Raw genomic sequence first — 13,008 nt, forward strand, 5'->3', positions numbered from 1 at the left:
AAAAATATAAAGAACTCAACAACAAAAAAACAAACAACCTGATCAAAAAATGAGCAGAGGATATGAACAGACATTCAGACATTTTCCCAAAGATACAGATGGCCAACAGGTATATGAAAAGATGTTCAATGTCACTAATTATTAGGGAAGTGCAAATCAGAACTACAATGCGATATCACCTTATACCCATTAGAATGGCTATAATTAACAAGACAAAAAAATAACAAATGTTCGACAGGATGTGGAGAAAAGGGAACCCTCATACACTGCTGGCGAGAATGCAAACTGGTGCAGCCACTTTGGAAAACAGTATGGAGATTTCTCAAAAAATTAAAAATAGAAATACCGTATGATCCAGCTATCCCAATACAGGGTATTTATCCAACAAAGATGAAATCAACAATACAAAGAGATTTATGCACCTGTATGTTCATTGCAGCACTATTCACAACAGCCAAGACGTGGAAGCAACCCAAATGCCCATCAACTGATGAACAGATAAAGATGATGTGGCATATATATACAATGGAATACTATTCAGCCATAAAAAAGACAAAACCATCCATTTGCAACAACATGGACAGACATTAAGCGAAATAATCCAGACAGAGGAAGACAAACACCATATGACTTGACTAATATGCGGAAGATAAACTAACACAGGGATAAGGAGAACAGATTAGTGGTTACCAGAGGGGAACGGGGTGTGGGAGGGAGGGCGAAAGGTTTGTAAAGGGGCACATATGCATGGTGATGGATAAAAACTAGACTGCAAGATGCAGTCTATACAGAAACTGATATATATTGGGGCCGGCCTGGTGGCACAGCAATTAAGTTCGCACGTTCCGCTTTTCAGCAGCCCGGGGTTCGCCAGTTTGAATCCTGGGTGTGGACATGGCACCACTTGGCACGCCATGCTGTGGTAGGTGTTCCACATATAAAGTAGAGGAAGATGGGCATGGATGTTAGCTCAGGGCCAGGCTTCCTCAGCAAAAAAAGAGGAGGACTGGCAGTAGTTAAGCTCAGGGCTAACCTTCCTCAAAAAAAAAAAAAGAAAGAAACTGATATATAATAATGTACACTTGAAATTACACAATGTTATAAACCAATAAGACCTCAATAAAATAATTTTTAAAAATGTACATAGCTATCCTCCATTTATCAAATGGGCACTTGATACCCAGGTTGCAAACAACTCTAAACATAGTCTGTTCCAACCTAGACACTCCAGTAAATGTTCTGGTTTTCATGAGAACTCTGAAAATACATTCCCTGTCTCCCCCAAGTGAGCTGTGATTTTAAGGAACTACCTGGGCTTAGGCTAGTTGTTGCAGACATCCAGTTCCCCTTTTTGATGGGTCTCAGATACCCATATACAACAAACATTTTAGGTTTATGAATTAGCAGGTTTTCTCAGTACGACAGGCTGTTTTTCACATATTTTAAAAGAGAATTTGGAGTCTCTGCATTTTTCAAGGCCAATGCCTAGTTTGAAACTTAACTATTATCTCCTTTACTCTCTAATTTTTTACCTCTGACTTACAGACAGACAATCCATTGGTGATAGAAGTTGATGATTTCCACACAGGAAGTGATATACACAGCCTTCCTGAAGATCTATATCACTTAGATATTCTTATGGAAGAAGGAACAAGTAATATTCTCTTCTCCATTGGAAGACGGCAATTCTATTGCTGATGTCAATTATACAGGCACCCAGCAGTAGAAGTGCTTCAGCATAATTCCTTGAAGATAGGGTCTTGGCTATTACAAAAGGCATAAGGTCAAATGAACCAAAGGGTCAGTAAAGCTGGCAGGAGAGGAGTGGATTCAGTACAGAAGATACAGAATAATCAATGATCTCGGAGATTTCAGACAAATCAGATTTTCTATTGAAGGCAGAGATATAAATAGTACAAACACAACACAGACGTAGAAACAAAAGCCACCAACTCAACTTCTTGTTTGAAAACTTGTTAGGTCTAGAGAACTGTTCAAACCACAGCTGCTAATGGTTATGGATTTGGCAATCAAAATGTCTTTGTTAAAAAAAAGTTTTAACTGCCTTACTATTGAGGTTACAAACCACAGCCTTGATGCATCATTGCAGTCAACATTCCCCCCGCTGTTTTTGAGAGCTTACATCTGCTGCTGGCAGATAAAATGCTGGCAAACGGCATGGGCTTCTTCCAGAGGAATACAGGGGAAGTTTTAACTAGATGGCTCTCATCTTCTTTTCTCTCCTGAGTTACGCCCACAGCCTTTTCTGTACCACTCCTATCTTGTCCAGGTTGATCCCTTGCCATCACTCAGGAGGGTTGAGGGTCTAGTGGGATTTTTTCTGGCAAAATTAGCCATGCCACCCATACTACTCTTAGAAGATAAAAGGAAGATGAGTTCTTAGCTCAGGGGAAAGCATTTAAAGGACATACTTTTAAAGCCACTTACAGTGTAGTGCACTTGATTTTAAACAACCACTAATAAAACCTTTCCAGTTATTTTTTTAAAGGAACTAAATGATCACACTATGCCAAAAATAATGAGGACTTAGTATATTTTAACTCATCAAAGAAAGGCCAAGAATGCGAGGTCAGGAAATAAATTACTGAGTTTCTTCAGGGAAGGAAAAAGTTAGGGACAAGATGGAGAAGTAAAATGTGGTCCAAGTCACATGGGAGATTAGTTTCAGTTGAAATAAAAATTGCTAGATTCACACTGGTTTTCAAAGAATATACAATTCATCTGGGTGATGAGAAATGAGTATGGAAATGCATAAAGAAGACGTATGTCAGGAAACTGAACCCTGGATGGTTCTCCCTCAGTGATCTGGCCTATGAGGATAAAAGAAAACCAAGCATACCAAGATTAGCACTCCCTAAACTGTATATACCACAAAATACCAGTTCTATAGTATATAAGTAGGAAGTGGAAGGGGGGGTGCATTTTATAGTCAAAAAGTTTTGTGAACACTGCATGTTGTACCCACCAGATATATGAGGGAGTTATATCAGAGAGTCATAATCCACACTAACATATTAGAGGTCCTGAGAAGATCTGTAGTAAACAAACAAGTTTGTTTAATCCAAATACATTTTCCAAATGTATGTGTCCATAGAACTCCCCCCGCCCTTTTTTTCCCCAGAGAACTCCTATGCTATGGAACAGTTCGGGAAATGCTAGTCCTAAATTCCTAAATTTTCAACTCATTCTTGCAGAAACAAAAATAAGGTTGGTAAAACAGTCTAGGCAATCACATTTCTTACATCACAGAATCCTAGTTCAAACAGAGACAGGTAGATTACCAAGGATGCTTGAGACATTTTCTAAAAGGCAGCCAAATAACAAAGCTACATCTTTTAAAAGTGACAAGATCCTTACCCAATAAATAATCCCCAAATAGGGCTAATGTCAATTCTAATACATTCATGTGCTACCCTCAAACACAGAAAAGACAATGGGGAAAAGCTGACAATAGGGAAAATGGGGATGGGATGGCTGAGTTTGGTGAAGCCTAGTGGCTTCTGGCATTTGGAGATATTCTGTCATACATCAGGGAAATTCATAAGGAGAGTTGCCAGGACTTCCAGCTGGGAGCATATGGGAGGACTCCTACACTTTGGTGCGGTGCCCTCAGCTCCTTAGGATAAAAGACAGAATATAAGCTCAAGGAGGAGTATCATGCTGACCCCAAAGAGAGGTATCCCTGAGAAACCAGAAAGATTTGTTTTGTTAGTTAGATTTCTAATTCCCTTAACTCTTGTGGTATTCCACAGACTAGGATTACAGTTTTCTACACTTCTCTATACAAATTTTTGGCAGAAAAAGATTGGCTAACTGTCTAAGGACTGAAATTATTTGACCTTGTATCAGGTGGTGGTTTGCTTGATTTACCAATGAGAAAGTAAAGAAGAGGCCCCTTGCCAAAAACCACCACCCACACTGCCAGATGCTCCTGGGTTCTCTTTCCGAATGCAAATATCCTAAGAAGAAAATATAACACATTAAATTATACTAACGTGTTAATGACTGTGAGAGTCTCTAAAACTGTAAAGTCTGCACCGGTGCAAGGAATTTTTTTTTTTTTCCAAAGACTGGCACCTGAACTAACGACTGTTGCGAATCTTTTTTTTTTTTTTTCTGCTTTTTCTCCCTCAATCCCCCCAGTACATAGTTGTATATTTTAGTTGTGGGTCCTTCTAGTTGTGGCATATAGGGATGCCGCCTCAACATGGCCTGATGAGCGGAGCCATGTCTGCGCCCAGGATCCGAACCAGCGAAACCCTGGGCCGCCGAAGCAGAGCATGTGAACTTTAACCACTGGGCCACGGGGCCAGGCCCTGTAAGGAATATTTATAATTATTACTTCTAGACTTAAAGAAATGGAGAAGAGGAGAGGAAAGACACTGGAAAAATAAGCAAAAAGCCCATACAAGGATTAAACAAGGGGTGGAAAACAAAGGGCCTCCACGTGTCTATGGTTTTGCCTATGTGTGGATCAGGTACTAAGGGCAAAACAAAAGGCTAGGAGTCAAAATTCATGCCAAAATGCATGCAGTGTAAGCATATACATAAAGTAATCAGAGAAGGCAATCCACAAGGTAATGAAAGATAGAAAACTAGAGGGATAATAACTATTGGCTAAAATCTGTGAGAAAAGGAGAAGGTGAGATAGATACGATTAGTTTTTTTAAAAAGCAGACTAACAACAGTAATGAAAGGCAAGTAAGTCTGGAAAACAAAAAATTTACTGAGAAAAATAAGCTGAAGAACATTTTCTTAAGCACAGCAGTAAAAGCCCTATTACCTAAAGTAACTGTTCAAAGAAGAGGAAAATCATACTGTCAGGTAAGATTCTTCATGCTTCAAAGATGGACTTTCCCATTTTGGATTTCTGCTAGTGTGAGTCTAAACACAGGGCTCTAAATTTCAAGGGTTTTCCAATCAAGCTAAAATGCTTTGGCTCCCTCTGCTGTTCAAAAATGTACTTTAGTTATGTCAGTTGAATCTTTAGTGATGAAAATAAATAAAAACACATACATATGTACATACAAACATTCACACACCCCTCCCAAACCTGGCATAGTCCAGGCAATCAGAGTTCAAACACATTTGCCTGTCATAAATTCCCCAGCCTGGACCAAATGTTCCCAAATAAGTGATAACAAACCCTACCAGCCCCACGACCTTATTGAAATAATTCAAGGGATCGTGGAGGGTTTCTTCACCAAAAGCAGCAAAGTTGGTTGGTTTTTTGTTGTTGTTGTTGTTTTGGTGAGGAAGATTGGCCCTGAGCTAATATCTGTTGCCAATTTTCCTTTTTTTTTCCCCTCCCCAAAGCCCCAGTACATAGTTGTACATCCTAGCTGTATGCCTTTCTAGTTCTTCTAGGTGGGATGCTACCTCAGCATGGCTTGACAAGCAGTGCTAGGTCCACACCCAGGATCTGCACCAGTGAACCCAGGGCCACTGAAGCAGAATGTGTGAACTTGACCGCTATGCCACGGGGCCAGCCCCGCAAAGTTTTATTAAGGGATGAGGACCCTACACTTGTTAGCTGGATTGTGGCAATAGCTTTTTATGTAGAAATGTGTATGTACCAGTCCTCCATATACCAGAAACCAAAGCATCACTAAGTTTTCACTGCTTCTGCCCTGGTCTTTTCTCTCCCCAATATTTCCTTATCAAAAGACTCTTCTCACATGTCTAAATTCAGTTGCTAACACCTTACTATCTCCAGGATGTTCTGTATTGAAGGATCTACAGGTCAGCTATGGTGGCAAATCGAGCATCTGTCCAAGATAAGTGTTCTTTACTCACCTGATCCTTAAATTGCTTCTGGGACAAGCAGTCAGTTAGGTCCACACAGCCCAGAAGACAACCTGACGGATAGTCGTTGGGAAATTCCACATCTGAATCAAAAATAACAGAAGGATTAGATAAATTTCCTTCTCTGTGACCCTGGAACTCATGAATTCGTTTTCAATTCTCAACAAATCACTTTATCTTCTATTTGTAGATATAAGGAATACAATGAGGTTTTTATTTGGCACAACTGTTTGTATTTTGGCAAAAAAGTTAGTGAGTGACTGGCTTAGTCCACTATCCACCCCCTAAGCGATAGGAAAACTACCCTCTCACTATTGAAGTTCAAGGACCCCACAACTTCACGCCAAACAAATGTATTCCACTATACTCAACTGGATCAGACTGGAGTTTGGTGGTGACGGCTTCTAGAAACAAGCCACAGGTGTAAAGAGAAAAACCATAAAAATGTAGCAAAAGCCATAAGAATGTCAGAACACAAATTTAAAACAAGCCAGTCATATCAGTCAAAACAGAAATGCGTTTTTAAGGAAACATGCACTTTTGATTCCTAAAATTTGGCCTCTTAAAGACTTTTAAAGGGGCTGGCCTGGTGGCATAGCGGTTAAGTTTGCACATTCCGCTTTGGCAGCCCGGGGTCCACCGGTTCAGATCCCAGGTGTGGACTTAGACACGACTTGTGAAGCCATGCTGTGGCAGGCGTCCCACATAAAATAGAGGAAGATGGGCACGGATGTTAGCTCAGGGCCAGTCTTCCCCAGCAAAAAGAGGAGGATTGGCGGCAGATGTAAGCTCAGGGCTAATCTTCCTCAAAAAAAAAATATATTTAAAAAAATAGAAAAAAAACCCTTTTAAAGGTGGCTCTGTAATTGTCCTCTCATTCTACCTTCAAAACAACTGTATGAGCTGGATAAAAGGAAAGGAAAACAAGACACCCAAGTGTCAGAAGTGGTTTTTAGTATACAAATTTATTGTGTTTGGGGTTATTCCCAACATACACTGCTTCAGTGTATCACCCCGATCTGTCCAAATCCAACAGCAGATGTCTATTTGGGTCACTCCTGATAAAAAAGTTTTATTTGTAATTGTTCTTCCCAATCTAAAGGTCTCAGACTTTATAGCAGTCATTTTATTCTCATAGTAAAAAAAAAAAAAACTGGAGAAAATTTTCTGAGATAAAATTAAGACTAGTTGGTTGATTTCTGGTGTTGGGAACTGGTATTTTTAATTGCACTGTTTGGTGAATTAATGTTTAGAACAGCTGTCTATGATTTGCCACTAAACAAACAAACAAAAAGTTTAAAGTCCATTTCAGCCAAAAATAGCCATAAGAAGGAGGAAGTGAAAGACGCTCAAGGTCAACGACTTCTCTCCACAAAATAAGACTAAAAGGAGAATACATGTTTGTTACCTTTCCCACGAAGAAGACGATATGTAGTCTGGAGTTCTGAGACTTCTTGAGGGGAAGGTCTTTTGGCTGTGGCTGCTATCCAAAGTCGTCCTCTGTGAGGGGTGTACCAGCTTCTCCCCTCCACCCTTAAGTGAACACAAATTTAGGATCTAAATTCTAGTGTCCTGGAGGATCTCCTAACACAGCAAACTATCCAGTTGAAACAAGAGATCTATAGATAATACCTCACCAAGAGGGGTATTTTTTGTGAAAAACATCTCTTTCACAATACCCTTGAGTATGGATCCTGTTCTCTAGTTTTTATCATCATCAGAACAAAGACAATTCATCTCCCTCAGCTCCTATATTTCACCTGATCTCTATAACTCAGTCTTGGAGTTTTCACTAGCCTTGGGACTTCTACAATCCAAATCTTATATTTTCAAGGCCTCCAAGTTGTCCTACAAAAATGGAAATCCTTGCTTTTCTTTGAATCAAAGGTTAACCTTTTCCTCAAAGATTTGTTAGTTAATTGTTCTCCAACCTGACAGAAAAATCCTCACCCACACATAACTTCCCAAGAATAGCAATTTTTTAATTTTTATTTAATATAATTTAAGTAAATAAAAATGCTTATCATCTTTACTGTTTAAATTGCAACCACGTTCATTTATAATTTCTAAGTAGTTTATAAAGGGTTATGTTCTTTGCAGATAAGTAAACAACTTATTGGCTAGTTTAAAAGAATCCTTAAGAGGAACAACAAAATGCATCTAAGAGAATTTAATTACTCGCTACTCTCTAAGGATTACAAAAAGATGTTTCTCTTTTAGTTCCCACCAAATGAAATAAAGTACCTTGATAATACACCCCTATTATACTATTCTTATAATGGGAAATAGGGAATTTCTCACATCCTCAGTCCCAATATAGATGAATCGGAAGGATGCCAGGCAGATAGTAGGTGCTCGATAAATGAGGAACGCATCAATATATTTCTTCCCTCTACACCAAATAACCTGAAGGGCTACTGGGAAAATGGTCTCACAAATGTCGCAGAACCACCCACTTTATTTCTGTGGGATTAATAATTGTGGGCTTGATGCTGCTCATCCTGTTCTTTTCAGTGAGAAAATCTGAATAGCACAGATCCAAAACAGGATGAAAGAAATGTAAACATTCTGATTCCCTCAGCAAAAGCAAGCTGTTCAGTTTTCTACTTTGGAAAAGGAAAACAGCTAAATTGCAGAGAGTTGAATGAGAAGAATAAACATCTCAGAGGCTACTTGTCCTGGAGCAGCAGCAAATTCACATGCACTTGTTCTAATGGCACTACGCACACAGACTATGAAACAATGAGGAGCCAAAGCAAAAAGCCTGACCTTCAAAAGGGGAGAAAAACAGTAATGCACGTTTAATGAAGAAGGGAAATCACAGCCAATCACAAAAACACCAAAGTAGAAATAATTTTTCCTGGGGCTGGTCCATTGGTGTAGTGGTTAAGTTTACACACTCCACTTCAGAGGCCCGGGGTTTGTGCGTTCAGATCCAGGGCACGGACCCACACATCACTTATCAGGCCATGCTGTGGTGGCAACTCACATACAAAATAGAGGAAGACTGGCACAGATGTTAGCTCAGGGACCATCTTCCTCAAGCAAAAAGGGGAAGACTGGCAACAGATGTTAGCTCAGGGACAATCTTCCTCACAAAAAGAAAAAAGAAAAAAGAAAAAAAGAAATGATTGTTCCTAAATGCTGATAATAAATTTTCCTTCAGGAAACCAGAGACCAGTGAAGTTTATACTTTATACAGTAAAAGTGGAAAGAGTCAGATAGAGAAAGACAAATTCTGTATGATCTCACTTATATGTGGAATCTGAAAAAACCAAACTCACAGATAGAGAGAACAAAATGGGGGTGCCAGAGGGAAACAGGTGAAGGCAGTTAAAAGGTACAAACTTCTGGTTATAAGATAAATAAGTCCTGGTGATGTAATGTACAGCATGGTGACTACAGTTAACAATACTGCATTGTTTATTTGAAAGTTGCTAAGAGAGATCTTAAAAGTTCTCAGCACAAGAAACAAAAAATTCATTACTAGGTGGGGTGATGGATGTTAACTAATTTTATTGTGGAAACCATTTTGCAATATAGACATATAAATAAAATCATTATGTTGTACAACTTTAATGCAACATTATGTCAATTAAATCTCAAAAAGATGGAAAAAAGGAAAAATGAATGTTATAATGATAAGTTAAAGAAGAAAAACACAAACATAAACATATACTATGATCTCACTATATAACAATTTGCACAAGAAAAAGAATATAAATAAACACTCCAAAATGCCAACAGTAGCTATTTCTAGGTGGTGGGATTTTTCTAGCTACTTTTCCATATTTTCCAATTTTATATTTACATTTATGTAAGCAAAGAAAAAATATTTTTAAAAATTGAATTGAGAAGAAACATAAGAAACCATGGAATAGTAACCTATTACCATCACTAATAGGTACAAGGACTCAACTCTACGATACTTCTACTTATCTCTTACTACTTCCCCCGACTTCCTGTAGAAAAGGAATTTATGGTAAAATAGTTTCTCAATATGGTTACTCAGATTAACAGACAGATATATAGATAGAAAAACAAAACCAAAGTTAGGCTTGTGTCTTAAAAAATTAATAAATAGGCATAAAAATTTGAACTCCAAATAGGATCAAACTATTAAGGTTGCTTTGTGCTACACGATAAAGGCAAAGGCAAGAGAAGTTTTGTCAATAGACTTCCTTCCAAAGATGAAAAAATTGGTATTCTATTCTTTGTTATGACAAGGATCCGTAGCCTTTCTTTTTTTTTTTTATGATTTTATTTTTTTCCTTTTTCTCCCCAAAGTCCCCAGGTACACAGTTGTGTATTTTTAGTTGTAGGCCCTTCCAGTTGTGGCATGTGCGACGCCACCTCAGCATGGCCTGATGAGCGGGCCCATGTCCGCACCAAGGATTCAAACCGGCAAAATCCCAGGCCACCAAAGCAGAGTGTGCAAACTTAACCGCTTGGCCACAGGGCTGGCCCAGGATACTTACTCTTTCTAACGTCAGATTTTTTTTAAGCTATGCAGTAAAAACTCAATTACCAAGTCAGTAACATGAATATATTACTTAAAGTTCTATGTACTGAAGTATTATAAATCATCACCAGATTAGGAAAAACGAATTCCAATCCATAATTCTAAATCACGTTTATGTTACTGTAAAATCTTCCACTGCCAGGATTCATTTCTACCCTTACCTTTTAATCCCTCTGACAAGCAGAGAAGCCCAGGGCTGATGCATAGAGAGGCACCAGCCACCATCAAAGCCTTCCTGAAATTCTTGGTCCTGGATTCGCAACTGGTGGCAATATGAGTTGAACGCTAGCTCCGATCCTGCTGAATGGAAAGCCTTCTTCTGTGAGGCTGCACCTGTCTGGTCTATCCACTATATGGGAAAGAAATCAAACATACAGTTCTATCTGACAAGGTAAGAAGCTGGGGTAGATACACAAAATGAGATGAATGCTAATAATGAATAAATCATACTGGGAACATTTTCTTAGAAATATTTAATCCCATCTTTGTCTGAAACAAGGCCAAAAGAGGTGGAGAAGGTGTAAATTCAGTAGAAGTCTCAGGTATGATAACAAGATCCCATCTTAAAGGGTAATTAGAGTGTTGAAATCTCTATACACAGCTTCCCAATTCCAGCAACAGCACAACTACCAGACCAAATAATTGGTCTGTAATTATTTCCACTTTATACTTCTTAATGATTCATACTGGATTCTGGACAATTTCCCAACATAATCCTACTAGCCAAATGAGGGTTCAACATTTTGGTCCACACATTCTTCATGTGCTTAGGGTAAGAGTCACATGCTGGTACCCATGACAAAGTGAAACAGATGCTGTCAGGGACAGGAGTTCTGACTATTGGATGCATAAAGCGTTCTCTTACCCTGAAATGAACAACTTGTCTCCTAAAAGAGAGGATGGAGCACCACTGAAAGAAGACTCCCATCATATAAAGAGAATAGAAAATTACAAGGTACAGGTAATTACAGAAGACTGTAGAGTCCTGGCAGTAGTTCAGTCAGAGGATGACAAGGTTAATGTTCCTTTCAGAGCAAGAAGACTCAGTGCTCCAAAATTAAGTTTTAAAAAAAGAGTCTTTATTAGAATGGTGAGGTTTGGGGTTAGTTGTCTTAATTTCTTGACTTTTTATTTAATAATTTATAGAGAAAAAAACCTACTAGAGTGGTAGTCTGGAGACTTTAAGCAATCATTTAACCCCTAAAGGTTTCAGTTTTCTCAACTGTAAAATGATGAGAGTGGGCTAAATGAATCTCTAAGAATCTTTCTATAACAAAATTTTATGATTCTGATCAATTATGTCATATCTTAGAAAAAAAACACAGAGCCAGCCCTGATGGCCTAGTGGTTAAAGTTTGGCCTATTCCAATTCAGTGGCCCAGGTTCGGTTCCTGGACAAAGAACCACACCACTTGTCTATCAGTAGCCATGCTATGGCTCACAAAGAAGAACTAGAAGGACTTAGAAGAAGAATATTCAACTATGTACTGGGGCTTCGGGGAGGGGGAAAAAAAAGAGAGAGGAAGATTGGCAAGAGATGTTAGCTGAGGGCAAATCTTTCCCAGCAAAAAGAAAAAACAAAAGAAATACCCACAAACATTTATTGAGTATTAACCATGTGAAAAGCAGGGAGACTTACATAAAACATAAAAAAGATATTGTTCTTACTTTCAAGGTACTTACAATCCTAGTACAAGACAGACACATAAGTAACTATCCAAAACATAAGGTAGAATTGAGGAAATACTACCCAGGGATATAAGTCCTTATGTGGGAACACAGAGAGAGAACTGATCCATTAGAGGGGGAAATAGGCGATTTCATTAAAATGTTGGTATTTGAGGGGCCGGCCCGGTGGCGCAGCAGTTAAGTGCACATGTTCTGCTTCAGCGGCCTGGGGTTCGCTGGTTTGACTCCTGGGTGAGGACATGGCACCACTTGGGAAGCCATGCTGTGGTAGGCGTCCCACATATAAAATAGAGAAAGATGGGCATGGATGTTGGCTGAGAGCCAGTCTTCCTCAGCAATAAAAAGAGAAGGATTGGCAGATGTTAGCTCAGGGCTAGTCTTTTTCAAAAAAAAAAGGTTGGTATTTGAACAATCCTGAGGCCCAAAGTCTCTGTTCTTTCTTTACTACAGTTCTTGTTTATCTTACCTGTTTCTCTATTCCCACATCTACTTTCCTAAATTAATCTCTTATTATCTTTCAATAATACTATTATAGAGTGTGCTAACTGGTTTCCTCATCTACATTTTTAGCCTTTAAATAACTCCTTACTGCCCTACTAAAGCTACAATACTATTTTGGCCCCTCATCATCTCCCCATTGTGCTACTGCAATAAGCTTCTTAGCAATTTCCCTGCTTCTAGTCTTACCCCTCCCTCCAATTCATTGTCTACATAGGCATGGAAGTTATGCCAATCTTCTGCTAAAATTCTTCAAGGACTCTTCTTTATATACTTTAGGATAAAACCAAACTCCTTGGCATGAGACATACGGGCTTTCATGATAAGATACTGCCTCCTGTACTGGGTTGAGTAATATCCCCCCCAAATTTATGTCCACTCAGAGCCTGTTAAAGTGACCTTATTTGGAAACAAGTTTTTGCAGATGTAATCAAGTTAAGTTGATACTGGATTAGGGTGGACCCCAAATCCAA

At 38.9% G+C, this 13,008-nt stretch overlaps 1 protein-coding gene across 3 annotated transcripts in view; it reads right to left on the minus strand.

Annotated features, from left to right (window-relative positions):
• The window catches only part of TRIP4 (thyroid hormone receptor interactor 4), a 57,132-nt gene that overhangs the window by 17,517 nt on the left and 26,607 nt on the right, over positions 1-13,008 (minus strand). For all 3 annotated transcript variants that reach the window (XM_014733956.3, XM_001498595.6, XM_070234698.1), the window contains exons 9-11: positions 10,510-10,697; positions 7,235-7,359; positions 5,818-5,909 (exon numbers count right to left, since the gene is read on the minus strand). In XM_014733956.3, the coding sequence (XP_014589442.2) occupies positions 5,818-5,909; positions 7,235-7,359; positions 10,510-10,697 (405 nt within the window). The remainder of the gene's footprint in view (positions 1-5,817; positions 5,910-7,234; positions 7,360-10,509; positions 10,698-13,008) is intronic.

The sequence above is a fragment of the Equus caballus genome, chromosome 1, assembly GCF_041296265.1.
Source record: "Equus caballus isolate H_3958 breed thoroughbred chromosome 1, TB-T2T, whole genome shotgun sequence".
In the NCBI taxonomy this organism is placed as follows: domain Eukaryota; kingdom Metazoa; phylum Chordata; class Mammalia; order Perissodactyla; family Equidae; genus Equus; species Equus caballus.